The 14,818-nt window shown below is 40.1% G+C and overlaps 1 protein-coding gene across 15 annotated transcripts in view; it reads left to right on the forward strand.

Moving 5' to 3' along the window:
- The window catches only part of MTSS1 (MTSS I-BAR domain containing 1), a 236,854-nt gene that overhangs the window by 199,112 nt on the left and 22,924 nt on the right, over positions 1-14,818 (forward strand). For 8 of the 15 annotated variants that reach the window (XM_043976372.1, XM_043976366.1, XM_043976365.1 and 5 more), the window contains 2 exons: positions 2,869-2,880; positions 11,646-11,803. In XM_043976372.1, the coding sequence (XP_043832307.1) occupies positions 2,869-2,880; positions 11,646-11,803 (170 nt within the window). The remainder of the gene's footprint in view (positions 1-2,868; positions 2,881-11,645; positions 11,804-14,818) is intronic. The other 7 variants (XM_043976371.1, XM_043976381.1, XM_043976367.1 and 4 more) reach the window with 1 other exon arrangement.

The raw sequence follows: 14,818 nt of genomic DNA on the forward strand, positions 1-14,818 counted from the left end.
CAGTGTAGAAATAACCACTGATTTTAACATAAAGCCAAGAGCAGCTCTTGGGACTGAGTCCCAGATCACACAGTTCAATGAAATTCTTCTATGTGTAATTCAACAGTTCTACATTCTTCTACATGTAACTTTCCCTTGAGTATTGTCTGTCTGACTCTTCTGTGATAAATGTTGTCTTAAGAGTGCTCCTGGGACCTAGAGGAGGACATAGAACTGTATGCCTTTGTGGCCAATAATGTTTCCTAAAGAGTGATGAGGGGGCAGCTAGCTGGTGCAGTATATAAAGCACTGGCCCTGGATTCAGGAGGACCCGAGTTCAAATGTGGCCCAGACATTTGACACTTACTAGCTGTGTAACCCTGGGCAAGTCATGTAACCCTCATTTCCCCTCCCCCCCAAAAAAGAGTTAGTGATAAGAAACAATTGACCATGCTTATATACCTGCTCTCCAGAAATACCAATGTGTGGCTTAAGAGACTCACATAATATGTTGACAGCATAGAATGGCTTCGAATAGCATCTCTTCTTCATCTTGTAGTTGGATTTGATAATATGTGCAAATTTGTGAAGAAAACCCCAAATGGGATCACAGAGAGTTGGAAATGACTGAAACAACTTAACAACAACAAACCTTGGAGTATTGGAAGGAACCTTAAAGTGTATTGTTGTTGTTATTGTTTACCTTAGTATTAACTATTAATATTGTCAATTGCTTAACTAGTGTTTATTTGTTAATTGTTAGTCATTATTAATGTTATTTATTATAATAGCACCTAGCATTTATAAGTATTAGAATTATCTCATTTTAACTATCAATATTGTCAATTGCTTAATTAATGTTTGTTAATTGTTAGTTATTATTAATGTTATTTATTATAATAGCACCTAATAGCATTTATAAATATTAAAATCATCTCATTTTATTGTCACAACCACCCTAGGAGATAGTTAGTATTAGTTAAAGTTCACATTTATATAATGCCTTTTTTAAGACTTGAAAACTATCTTACCTCAGTTGATTCTCACAGCAACCCTGGAAGGATTATTTATTTATTTATTTATTTTGCGTGGCAATGGGGGTTAAGTGACTTGCCCAGGGTCACACAGCTAGTAAGTATCGAGTGTCTGAGGCCGGATTTGAACTCAGGTACTCCTGAATCCAGGGCCAGTGCTTCATCCACTGCGCCACCTAGCCGCCCCCTACCCTGGAAGGATTATTATCCCCATTTTACAAATGAGGAAACTGAGGTTCAGAGAGCTTCACTGTCATAGAACTGGTGTCTGAAGCAGGATTTGAACCCGGTTTTTCCCTGGTTCAGCATTCTAGCCACTATACCACATTTCTTCCAGAAACAAAATTACAGAAGTTTGGCTGGCTGATTTTTTGAATCCAGAAGTTAACAGTCACCTTCTAACTAGAGTAGTGGGGCAATAAGAAGCTGTTAGCCCTTTTACTTTTCACCTCCTTGAGCACTCTGCCACAATTTGAATTTTAAGAGTAGTCATGATGTTTCAAGAATGAGCTCATAGAAACCTAGTGGAAAAACTCTACGGCAGGAAAGGGAACCATTTTAATATTCTTGTCCTCAACTCTACCACTTAAAGGATTGATTCAAATAACTTTTCACTAGTGAAAATAAAAGGAATGCTGTGAGCTTAATCAAGGAATTAATGCCCTTGTACACTATCACTGAAATTACTATTTAGTACTCTCTCAAACAATAGACCTGTACCAAGACATTGGGCTAGGTACTGGGCATAGAATGGACAAAAAAGAAAGAAAGAAAGAAAGAAAGAAAGAAAGAAAGAAAGAAAGAAAGAAAGAAAGAAAGAAACAATCCCTACTTTTAGTTAACATTGTATTAAGGAGACAATTTATATATATATGTATATATGTTCCCAAAGTCTTAGTACATTTTAAGCTATTTTTTTGTTTTGTTTTTGTGGGGCAGTGAGGGTTAAGTGACTTGCCCAGGGTTACACAGCTAGTAAGTGTCAAGTGTCTGAGGCCAGATTTGAACTCCAGGGCCGGTGCTTTACCCACTGCCACCTAGCTGCCCCCCATTTTAAGCTATTTTAATGGCTTCTAACTTGCAGTAAGACTTTATGAACACCCTGCACATACATGGACAAAAATAAATAAGTAAATGCATAGGAGTTAGGTAAATCTAAGGTAGCTTGGGAGGAAAATCACTGACATTGAGGGGGATCAGAAAAGGCTTTTTGTAGAAGGTCCTTGAACTGAGTTTATGGAAGGAAGTGATTCTCTGAAGCCATACTAAAATTAGGCAGTGTATTTAAACCTTTACTTCTATTTTGACCCTTTCTGTCTATTCTTTCCTTTCATTCCCCTGCTCACTACCCTACCTCCATGTTTGACATCTTATTGAGGCATTATTTAAGATTTCTGTTTATATGTTTTAGTGAATTGTAAAATGTTAGAGACAGAAAGGACTTTGGTCATCTAGTTATTATATGGGAGACCAAAAAAAAAAGCATCCAGTGCAGCCTCTTATCTTAAGATGGAGAAACTGAAGCCTTTGTCTAGTCCTAAAAAAACACAAAACTTATTTTGTTCAGAGGTAGGGAAATATTATATACATAAAGAATAAATTGTCACTTTATAAAAAGGACCCCCCAAAAAAGTTTACTTAAAAATATGAATCACCAGCAAGAAATTGAGCCTTAAATCACTTTGCCTTGGCTTGTGATTAAGTCTCTGTATCAGGCCAACAGAAATGCCATGCCCTGAGTTATTAACACATGAAAGGTAGGAATAATGCTGGAATACCAGTTTGACTTTTTTATTTTCCTTTTTGTATCAATTGTGTATCCTGCATTTTCTCATCGTGTGTCCCTCCCTGCCAGCTGAAACTGTGGGTAAGTCTTCACTGGGCTGTACCTTTGGGGCTGATCCTGGTGTGCTCTTCTCTGTGGGCTCCTTCTGGTTGTCCAGTCCCCCATGCTGGGTGCCCAGGGTCGGTTACTAACGTGGAAAAATCAGTCATCCAAATTCTTAACTTGCCAGAACTTCAAAAGATTTTTTAAAAATCTTTTCAAGCATTCTTTTTTTTTTAACATAAGGCTTCTTAAAACATTAACACATAAAGATATCCATTATTATAAAAGGAATTTGAAAGACCAGAATATAGTGCTTGGAATTAGTGTAATAGAATTTAGGGAAAGGAGAAATATCATTTAATACATTGTAGTTGGAGGGGAGCATGCTGGCCTTTTGGGTAGGGCGGAGGGGCTGAAATCAGAAAGAGCTGCCTTTTGAAAGTAAAGGGTTCTAGGAGATAGAAATAAGGATGAAGAGTATTCCAGGTAAAGGGGATGGATAGTCAGAGCAAAAGCATAAAAGTGGGTGAAAGGGTGCCCTCTGTGAGGAAAAGAGAAGTTAGTGTGGCTGGACCATAGAGTACTAGAAACAGGGGATTGCTTACTGTATAGTGAGGATGCATAATAGGCTAGTTAGTGGAAAAGTTTTAAAGGCTACACAGGAATTTCTATTTTATCGCAGAAGCAATAGTGAGACTTCGGAGTTTGTTTTCATAGGGAAATGATGTGGTCAGACCTGAGCTTAAGGGGGAAAAAAATCACTTTGGCAGCTGTGTGGAGGATGAATTAGAGAGTGGAGAGGCTTGAGTTGGGGAGACCAATTAGGAGGCTGCTGGGATAATCTGGGTAGACGTAGTGATGACATGTGGGAAGAGGGAGAGTGAAGATTTGTTGATGATGAGCCAGAGAAACTGGAAGAATGGTGGTGTTCTTGCCAGAAACAGTAACATTTGATAGAGGGGTGGCTTTGTGGGGCAAGATAATTTGTTCTGTTTTGGACATAAGGAGTTGGAGGTATCTCTGAGACCTCCAATTTGAAATACCCAGTAGGTGCCTGGTGATGTGGGACTGACGTTCAGGAAAATGACTGGAGCTGAAGATAGAAGTCTGGGAGTCAATCTGATAATTACACCCATAGGAGCTGATGAGGTCACTGAGAGAGAGTGTCTTCTGCATTGAAGAGTGATGATGCACGTCAGCAAAATCATAGATCTGTTGAAGTCTTGGAAAATGCCTATATAATATATTCTGTTTATAGTTCTAACAGGAATTTCTCATTTGAAATATAACCCCACCTTCACATACACACACACACACACACACACACACACACAAATGAACTGGTCATTTTAGCATAATTTGGCAGTATACTCATAACCTCCCCCACAATGCCAAGTTTTGTGCACCTTTATATTGGACTTCAGTGAAGGCAACAGAAACATTTCACTCTGTACTTAAATCTAAATCAAGATATATCTAGCAGATTTATCCTAGGCTCTAGGGGAGCAGTTCTTAAGGTCCGTGTACTTGTTTGTTTAAAAAAAAATTGAGAACTATATTTCAGCATAATTAGTTTCTTTCATAATCAATGTAGTTTATTTTATACATTTAAAAATATTCTGACAAAGGGTCGGTAGGATTTACCAGATTGCCAAAGGGGTCCAGGACACAATAAAACTAATAACCTTTATCTTAAGGGGAGGGAATTGGGCTATGAGGCTTTTTCTAAAGGTTGGGATAAGAGGAAAATATTATTAAGGAGCATTGGGAATCTTCTTCCTAAGGGGGAAAAAATCTTACCTGAATGTGTTTGGACACTTGAATGTCTTTATACTGTAGTCTCAGACTTCTTTGTAACCTTAGCCCCTCATAACATACCCCTCTTCCCTCTCCCAGCCCCAGATCTTGCATCTAAACATTCTACCACATGCTCTTCATCCAGTGACCCTGGTTTCTCTGCTTCTTCTCAAACAAGACACTGGCTGTCCCCGGTATCCCCCTTGAGTGCTCTTCCCTCCTTATTTCCACATCCTGACTTCTTTCAAGTCTCAGCTAAAATTCTATCTCCTAACTAGAAGCCTTTCCCAGGTCCTCTTAATTCTGGTGCTTTCCCTCTGTTGATTATGTACAATTTAACTATGTATCTTGTCCATATATGATTAGTTGCATGCTGTCTCTCGCATTAGATTGTGAGTTCCTTGAAAGTAGGAACTGTCTTTTGCCCATCTATGTATCCCTAGCTCCTAGCACAGTGCCTAGCATGTAGCAGGCACTTACTGAATATTTTTGACTGACTCTTAATTTTAAAAAATTTCTTATGTTATCTCTTTTGTAAGTCTTTTTTTCCTTTGAAGGAAGAGTACTGTTGTTTAGGGACAGCTGTACTGGTCACTTGACCGTCACTTTGACCATATTCCTCAGCTATCATGAACCTCTCCTACTGCAGGTGAATAACCTGTATGAAGCATCAGATACCTTTTAATTCAGATTATTTAGTGAATGATAATTTAATTCTAATTATGTGCAAGACAATGAGCTAAGAGCTAGACAGGAAGATGGCAGCGACCCAGTTCTCAATTTACATACTAGTTTGGGGAAAATCCCATATGTAAATAATTTTGACTCGAGGAGGGGTAAGGAGGAGTTGGAGTGAAATAAATGCAGAATGGCCAAATAGCCGATGAGAGATGTGAAGAGATGTTCCCTATAATGCCATCTATTATTGCAGCAATAGAGGGAATTAATTAACCTGTCTTCCATCTAAAGTGCAGATCCAGCATTAGCCAATAATGAGATTCAGGTCTTGCAAAATCGAGAGTGGTCATGCCACCCCTGGGAAATTGCAACTTGCCTGCTACCTCCTTTCCAAATACTTGCCAAAGAGTCATTCCTAGGGCCCAGATCTGACCCCTGTCCTACCCCCCCCCCACTCCCCCAACAAAGAACTCCTCTTCCGGCTCACCTGTTGCCTTTAGAATAAAAATCAAACACCTTTGTTATCTGAAAGCTCTTCACAAATCTGGTTCCAACCTACCTTGTTAGACTTTATTCCCCTTAATCCAATCTGTAATCTCCTGCCCAAACTGGGCACTTTAAGTGTTCCTCCTCCTCCTCCCCAACCCTTTGCCTGTATGTAAATTCTCCTCCACCACCTCCCAAACTGTCTGCTCCACTTTCCTAGAATACAGACCGTCCTCACTGTCACCTCTTAGAGCCTCCATCTTCCCTCAGCTCAGAAGACTCAGCTCTGATTCTCCCTCCTCCTCCAGGTCCTATACCCCCCCCCCTCCAGATTACCTTGTGTTTACTTTAGACACAATTTTCATTCTCTTCTATCCATTACTCAGCATGAATTTCTTAAATGCCTCCTAGGGGCTGGAAATATAACAACAAAAAGTATATGCTTACAAGTTATATTTACTGATAGAATTATAAACTTGACTTTGTATTCCCATGGTTTGGCAAAGTGTCCAACAGATATTTGTAATCACTTGTTGATTTATTTAGAGCTGGAAGGGATTATCCTATACTTTAGGATGAGGAACCTGAACACTAAAGAGAGGAAGCCAGGATCAGAACCCAAGGCCTTTGTCTCCAAATCCAGCGGTCTTTCCACTTCCCCCAAGGAAGATACATTCAGCAATCTAGAATTAGGGTTTTGGCTGTAAGAATACGACTTCTGGCAGTCATTTGTTGGGAAGGTGAAACTGTTCTTTGTGGGTTGGTGCCAAATTTCCCCACAGCATTCATGAAGGGAGTTCTAGAAGGGAAGATGCTTTTGTCAGCAGGACAAACTTAGGATGTGTCTAACCTAAATAAACTAAGGATGTGTCTAACCTAAAAAAACAATCATTTGCTTATAGGATCCCAGGCCAAATTTGGTTATTTCCTAAGCCAGCTGCAGGGGTTCCAAATGGTAGAGATGGTTTAAGGGAATTATTGACAGTATCACATCCAACCAGACAACACCCTCCATCTGGCTGAGTCCGCTGTAACTTTTTAAAACTTGGATAAGGATTTGAATCACTGGATTGTAGGCACTGGGGAATCTCAGCATAAAGGTATAGAATGGTGCCATAGGAAAGAATTGGTGGTGATTAATGGCATGTATGCTGTTCCATGAAATAAGGAAAGGTCCCTTAATGAATAATCTGCTATTTGACTTATTAAAAGATCAAAAAAATTAGATGAAGTTGGTTCAGGTTGCTTGTCAGTCTCTTTTACTTCTCCATAATAACAAATGAAAGGATTGTCCAAAAAAAAAAATCTTTTATTCACATTCCCAGAATAATCTTGCCCCTTCACTGTAGCTCTAACATTTGCCACTTTCTGGGGGCAGATTAGTGATAGGTGGGTGTGATTCTTAAGAGCATAGCTGGCTCCCCCCTGCACTTACAGTTCTATAACAAGGAATAACTATTTTAATTTACAGTGTTACACCACCTTCAGAAGGCAGCCTGGGCCTTGTTACTGTGGATTTATTTTCTCTGTATGTTGAAAGCCTTTTGCATCAGAGTGAAATCTGACTATGCTTTAAGGCCTACAATAAAATCGGCACGCTGGCCTGGGATTGGGTATCAAAGCTTCAGATTTCACAGATAACTCCTTTGGCGGTCCTTGACCAGCTAACACCTTGTATTGGGGTCGATGGGCAAAAGTAACACATAGCCTTTTCATACTTAAGGTTTTTAGCTTCTGACAGTTTGTTCCCCAGAATTCACTGCCACTGCAGAAATGCAGAGAAACCTTTGCAGACTGCTCTTATTTTGGAAAATGCACCATCCTTCACAAATAATTTAATTAGAAGTTTAAAGAACCAGGTACCCGTGGACATTGGGTTTTCTGTGTCTATCCCTAAGGGGAGGATGGTATGTCTTTCCGTTTGAGGAGTGGCCCCATCTAGTCCTCCTTCAGAATTCTTTAATCATCATCTCCTGGCTTCCTTCAAGTCCCAGTTAAAATCCCACCTTCTAGGGGGTGACTAGGTGGTGCAGTGGATAAAGCACCGGCCCTGGATTCAGGAGGACCTGAGTTCAAATCCAGCCTCAGACACTTGACACTTACTAGCTGTGTGACCTTGGGCAAGTCACTTAACCCCCATTTCCCTGCCCCCCCCCAAATCCCACCTTCTACAGGAAGCCTTTCCCAGTCCTTCTTAATTCTAGTGTCTTTCCTCAGTGATAATTTCCCATTCATCCTGTGTAGAACTTGTTTGAAGTACATTCTCTCTCTCTCTCTCTCTCTCTCTCTCTCTCTCTCCTTCCCTCCTTTTTTCCCTCCCTTCCTCTCTTCTTCTCTCCCCCCTTTCCCTCTTTCTTTCTCTTATATCAGTCCCACATCACCAAGCACCTACTGGATCTTTCAAACTGGATGTCTCAGAGATATCTCCAACTCCATATGTCCAAACCAGAATTCATTATCTTGCCTCACAAATCCATATATATGTGTATGTCTGTGTCAGTATGTATGTATATACATATACCCATATATATATATATATATATATACACACACACCCATATACCCATCCATCCATCCACCTATACATACACACATACGCTTGTTATCTCCTCCATTAGATTATAAACCCCTCCTTTGAGTCCCTTTCTATCCTCATTGCTTGCTTATCGATTGTTAACTATTGACGTGACTTGGCAACCAGAACACTGGAAACATCTCAAGATTCATCCATTTATTCAGTAATTTATTAAGTTCCTACTCTGTGTCAGGCATTGTGCATTCAAAGACAAAACCAAAACAGTCTTTGCCTACAAAGAATGTGCATTCTAATAAGGAGAAAGTATACAAGATGAGTAAATGCAAATCATATGCAGAATTTGGGGTCAAAGGCCAAAGAGTAGGAACCTGTTTCTCAAATCGTCAAAACAGTGCCTCATTTTTTTTCTGTCTCTTCTGAGCATACACTCAGCCTGGACTTCTCTAATTAATTTAGCCATATGACTTTTTTTTTTTAATTTTAAATTTAAAATTTTTTTATTAGTGAGGCAATTGGGGTCAAGCGACTTGCCCAGGGTCACACAGCTAGTAAGTGTTAAGTGTCTAAGGCCAGATTTGAACTCAGGTACTCCTGAATCCAGGGCCAGTGCTCCATCCACTGTGCCATCTAGCTGCCCCGCCATATGACTTTTTAAGGGCATGATTGCATACTGGATTGGATGGTTATTTTGAAGCAATATCATGGATCAAGATTTCACGATTAATTCTATATTAAATTATGTTTCTAAAATGGTATTTTATGTGCTTTTAGACTAATGGGTGTTAAAAACTAGAATCTCAGCCATAATCAGGTACTGTTTCTGTCATTATATTTGATTGCTCATCATAGGGAAGTTGGAAGGGACTTAATCAGGCTAGCCTAGATTAGGCCTCTCTGTATAGGTGAGTCAGAACCAAAGCTCAGCAGAGACAAGACTGCCTGGTGCACTTTTTGAGTGTGCCTAGAAAAGATCCCACATCATCCTCACATATGCTGTTTCATTGTTCTTGCTCTAAGTTCTAAACATAGTCTAAACATAGTCTAAATTCCCCTTAGAGGCAGTATGACAGTGGGTAGAGAGCTGTCTTCACAGTCAGGAAGAACTAAGCTCAAGTCTCACCTCTGACTCACACTGTGTGTCTCTGGGCAAGTCACTTAACATCAATGCCCCTGAGAAACTCTCTGAGGCTGAGTGTCAGTCTGCATTTGCAAAGGGAATTCTTCACCTCAGGGCTCCTTACCCCAATGAAATTATAAGTCCAGATCAAGGAATTAAAAAAAAAAAAGTCCCTCTATTATAAATTAACCACCCTATCCCTATTCTGGAGTATTTTTAAAAATCAAATCGGGGTATCACATTATATAGGAAGAACACCAGTGAACTAGAGAGTACAAAGGAGGAGAACCAGGTTGGGGAAGGAAATCTAGAATGTCACAAAAGAACCATTTGGAGGAAGTGGGGATGCTTTAGCCTGGAGAAGAGGAGACTTGGTGAATGTTGGGGGAGGAGGGGAGTGATGCGGTAGTTTTCAGTGATTTAAAAGGCTAGATTTGTCCCACTTGTTTGGCCTTGGAGACAGAACTAGGAGAAAAATTGGGTAAAAGTTGTTGCAAAGAGGCAGATTGAGGTTTGATATCAGGAAACAGGGCTATCCCAAAGTAGAAGGGGCTGCTTTGGGAGGTAGTGGTTTCCCACCCCAATCCCACCCACACATGTGGTTATAAACCTCACAGAGATCTGATGACCACCTTTCCTATTACACGTTATGGGAATTCTCATTCATGTAGGGGTTAAGCCAGATAGGCTTTGAGGTACCTTCCACCATGATGATCCTGAGATTTTGGAGGGTGGGGTGGGGTTTGGATAACCTTATAAAAGCCACTCTTCAAATCATAACCTTTCATATACTTGAAAGGACTTGCCCCCCTCAGCCTTCTCTAAATTTAATATTTTGTAGGAAAACCACTTCACTGGATCAGTGATATTGATCCTTTCTCACTTTTCCAGAACTTCAGAATTGCACAGTTGGAAAAGAACTTCAGATGTCATATTATGTAACCCATACTGAGGCAAGGACCCCCATCTCCAAACATCTTCAAGTGGTCATCTATCCTCCACTTAAAGACCAGTAGTGATGGGCAACTCACTACCTTTTTTTTTTTTTTTTTTGGAAGGATCTTTTTCCACCTTGAGATAGCTAATTAGGAAATGGTTTCCTTAATCAAGCATAAAACAGAATCTTCACAGCTTCCAACTCTTTTCTGGATTCTTCCTCTACCATCAAAGAAAGTTGAACTCTGCCTCCCTGTGGACTAGTGATCACCTACCTGTTGGTTTTACTTCTGTCCTTTAGGGCTAAATACAATAAATAAGCCCTCTTTCGCATGAGTTTCTCCACATAAAACCAAGAACCCCCAAATATTCAGAATGCTTCCTATCATGCCTCAGAGAGAGTTCATTCCTGAACTTCTCTAGCAGCTTCTCTGGCCCTGTCCTGTTAGTATGAATGGATTCTTCTCGTCAAGATGGTCATTTGGTTCAATTGCTGTTTTTGTATTCCCTTGCCCTTAGACCTCCCCAAAGAAACAAAAGGAAAGGCAAAGTGTCCCTACTCTTTTATTCCTACATTCACCCCCCCCCCAATTGTTGTGTCCTTGGGAAAGGAAGAAAAGTTTGTAGCTAGTTTACACGGCTAAGAGTTTAGCAAACATAACCTCAGGCTTTGGGGAGAACTTAAAAGTTTCTTCCCTATGAAGCATTGAGTGTAGGCCTCTTTGTTATTAGGTCTGCTTTATAGAAAACTCATTTCATTCATCTCCAGAGGGGGATTAAACCAGCCAGCAGTTGACAAAGGACTCCCAAGCTGAGGTGGCTGAAATTCCCTTTTTGTTCCTGGAGATATTTACTGCGGGTACAACAGAAATTCCTTTGGGTGAGATTGGTGCAGCAGAGCTGGCTGGTATCTGCTTTTGGAAATGTCAACAAAGGCCCTCGTTCTTCAGTGAGCGAGTCCCTTTGGCTGTCAGCATCCTGGAGAGAGCTCATCTGCCAGGTTTCTAGGTCATTGGCAGAGTTGTGAGGGGAGTGGCAAGAAGGGCCAAGCGGGCTTCATCTTCCTAGACTTACTGACTGAAACATGCTTACCTTCAGATACAGGAAATTAGAAGACTCTCATGCCAGGCAGTAATCTAATGGGGCTAACCTTGATTTGAACAAGAACCCAGAGGGTGGAGGGGGGTGGGAGAGGGAGAAGCGGCTGCATGAAATTCAGCAAAACCTCTTTGTGGCTTTCCTTTCTGTGTGCAGGAAGAGGAGATATCCAGCCCCAACTGGACAGCGCGTTGCAGGATGTCAATGATAAATACCTTCTGCTGGAAGAAACGGAAAAACAGGCAGTCAGAAAGGCCTTGATCGAGGAGCGTGGCCGATTCTGTGCCTTCATCTCAATGCTCCGGCCAGTGATTGTGAGTTGGGTTAAAGTCCTGGAAGGTTCAAACTACCAGTGGGAAGAAGGTCTCTCTTTAGAAGGAGGAGATAGTTGGTTGCAAGGTGGTTGTTGTTTGTTTGGTTGGGGTTTTTAGTGGCTCAGATCTATGATGTCATCATTGTAGGGAGTTCCCAGTGTGGAAATTCCCTCTACCAATGCAGATCAGCAACCATTCTGCCACTTAATGTCTTACAGCTAATTATAATGGTAATAATAATAATAAACATTTAAATAACATTTAAAGGTTTGCAGAGCACTTTACATACATTGTTTGATTTGTTCCTTATAATAACCCTGTATATCTTAAAGCAGTGGTGTCAAACTCAAATAGAAATGAGGGCCCCAGGGCAGCTAGGTGGTACAGTGGTTAAAGCACCCACCCTGGATTCTGGAGGACCAGAGTTCAAATCCGGCCTCAGACACTTGACACTTACTAGCTGTGTGACCCTGGGCAACTCACTTAACCCTCACTGCCTTGCAAAAACAAAAAAAGAAATGAGGGCCCCTATACTGTATAAGGATCTTTGCAGGCCACATATTCACTTAGAGAACTACACACATTTACATATTTCTTTTTTTAAACAATAGCAATAATAACATTTATATGGTACAATTATCATCACTGTTTTGTAGATGAGGAAACTGAAGCAAACAGGGGTTAAGTGATTTGCCCAGGAAGTTATGAATTAAAATCCAGCCTCAGATAATTACTATCTGTGTGACCCTGGGCAAACAGGGACTAAGTGACTTGCCCAAGGTCACACAGCTAATAATTATCTGAGGCCAGATTTGAATTCAAGTCTTCCTGATTCCACACCCAGTACTCTCTCCACGGCACCACCTAAGAACATATTAAAATCAGATAGGGACTATCTGATTAGGTTCAGGCATCATTCACGGGTGTTGTGAACCCCATGCAGCCTGTGGGCCCAGTGTTTGATATCTTTAAGAGAGTATCTGAACTTTAGGTAGAGCAAGTGATTTTTCAGTCAGCATGCATTTTGTTAGAACTTACTCTGAACCCTGGGGGGATACAAAGTCCCTGTTCTTAAAAACGTTATTTTCTGATAGAGGAGACAACATGTAAATACCCAGGTATGTGCAAGCTATATAAAGTAATCTTTGAGGGAAAGGCATTAGCAGCTTGAGGGAGGACCCCGGAAGGACCCCCTGCAGATGGGAAGATGTGAGCTGAATCCTGAAGGAAGCTAAGAGGTAGAGGTGATGGGGCAGAGAAGTCCAAGTGTAGGGTGAGCCAGGGTAGTGGCCCGAAGCTGGGAGATGGAGTCTTGTGTCAGAGAAAGTCGTTGAAGCTAGGTCATAGAGGACAGTAAAAACAGAAACACTAGAACTAGAAAGAGAGAAAGGGACTAGGTTATGAAGAAATTAGGTGCCAAAAAGAGGGCTTTGTATTTGATTGGGGAGAGAATTAGGGGGTCACATAGTCAGCATGGGTCAGAGGGGAGTTATGGGAGATACTTCTCAAAAGGCAAATGCCATCTCCCATTCCTTCTTGCTTTATCTCTGAGAAAAATGCCAGTTAATTGTGAACTGCAAGGCACCTGGTAACTCGGTAAAGTCAATGAAGTATTTTCCCCCAGGTATCTCTTCCCCTTTGCAGCTTTCTTCTATATTCCAACTCCTGTGCCATTTATTAAATGGGTAAAAGGGAGATTTGTGACCAATAGTACAGTGTCTTCAGGGCTTGGCATATAGTAGACACTTAATAAATGTTGATCAATTGATTAACTTAGAGTCCTGGAATCTCAGAGGTCAGCTAGGTAACTCATCCAGCGTAAGGTAACACAGCAAATCACAATTGCACATACATGAATTTTAAACCCAGTTGTAATCATTACATGCACAAATTATTGAGTGGTTTTTTTTCACTGCTGATACTTTATACAGTATATGTTTTCCATGAGTGAAGACATGGTACTCATACTTGTTATTTTTAATAATTAGATGATATTTTATGTTATGTCCATGAGGAAAGAACTTTGTAAGTTTTACAGAGCAATAGAAATGAGAATTTTCAGTAACAGTATTATTTAAATTTTGGTGTGTATTTGTGTTAGTTTTATTTTTTCCTACATATAACTGCTATGTTGTGTTTTTTTCCAAATTAGTCTTTCATCACTCATCCCTAGGATATTTCTATCCAAAGATGAAATAATAATGATGATATAATAATAAGCTCACATCTATATTGCACTTTAATGTTTACAAAGTGCTTTACATGGTAACTCATTGGAATCTCATTTTGATATTTTTAGGTAATAATATAATACCTACTATAATAATTTTATGTTATATTGATAGTTACATAGTATCTTATGTACTTTATCTCATTTTTGAGTCTCTTAAAAAGCCTGTGAGGTAGGTTTCTACAGGTGTTCTCTTCTTCATTTCATAGATGAAACAAAAAGGGTTTAAAGGTCAAGAGACTTGCCTGTGGTCACACTAGTGTCAGAGTCAGGATTTGGGCCCAGATTTGCCTAACTCTCAAGTTTAGCATCCTATTTACTAGTTAACCAATTGGAGGTCATAAACAATTTTCTATCCCCTTTAAAATATTGTCATGTTTCTCTGTAGAAAAATTGCACCAACCTAGGGGCCCTCTCCAAGAATACTATTGGGTTCACTCTTAGAGTTTGTATTTATTTTTGCTGGTTCAGCAGCTACAGAAAGACACCCTGAAGATTCTTCTGTTTGGACTGTATAAAGTTGTCAGTGAGTCTGCACATTTTTCCATGTGATGAATTATTCCTTCTCTTGTATGCTTCATCTCCTTTGACCATTTATTGTCTAGGTAGAGCTTAATTTGATATTTTTCTTTTCTTTCTTATTAAAACAGGCAGTGAAAGCAGTAATTTTTTCTAAGTATTTCTTTTTTTGTTTTTTTGTTTTTTGTTAAGGCAACTAGGGTTAAGTGACTTACCGAGGGGCACACAGCTAGTAAGTATCAAGTGTCTGAGGTCAGATTTGAACT

This window comes from Dromiciops gliroides, chromosome 1, assembly GCF_019393635.1.
Source record: "Dromiciops gliroides isolate mDroGli1 chromosome 1, mDroGli1.pri, whole genome shotgun sequence".
Taxonomy (NCBI): Eukaryota; Metazoa; Chordata; class Mammalia; order Microbiotheria; family Microbiotheriidae; genus Dromiciops; species Dromiciops gliroides.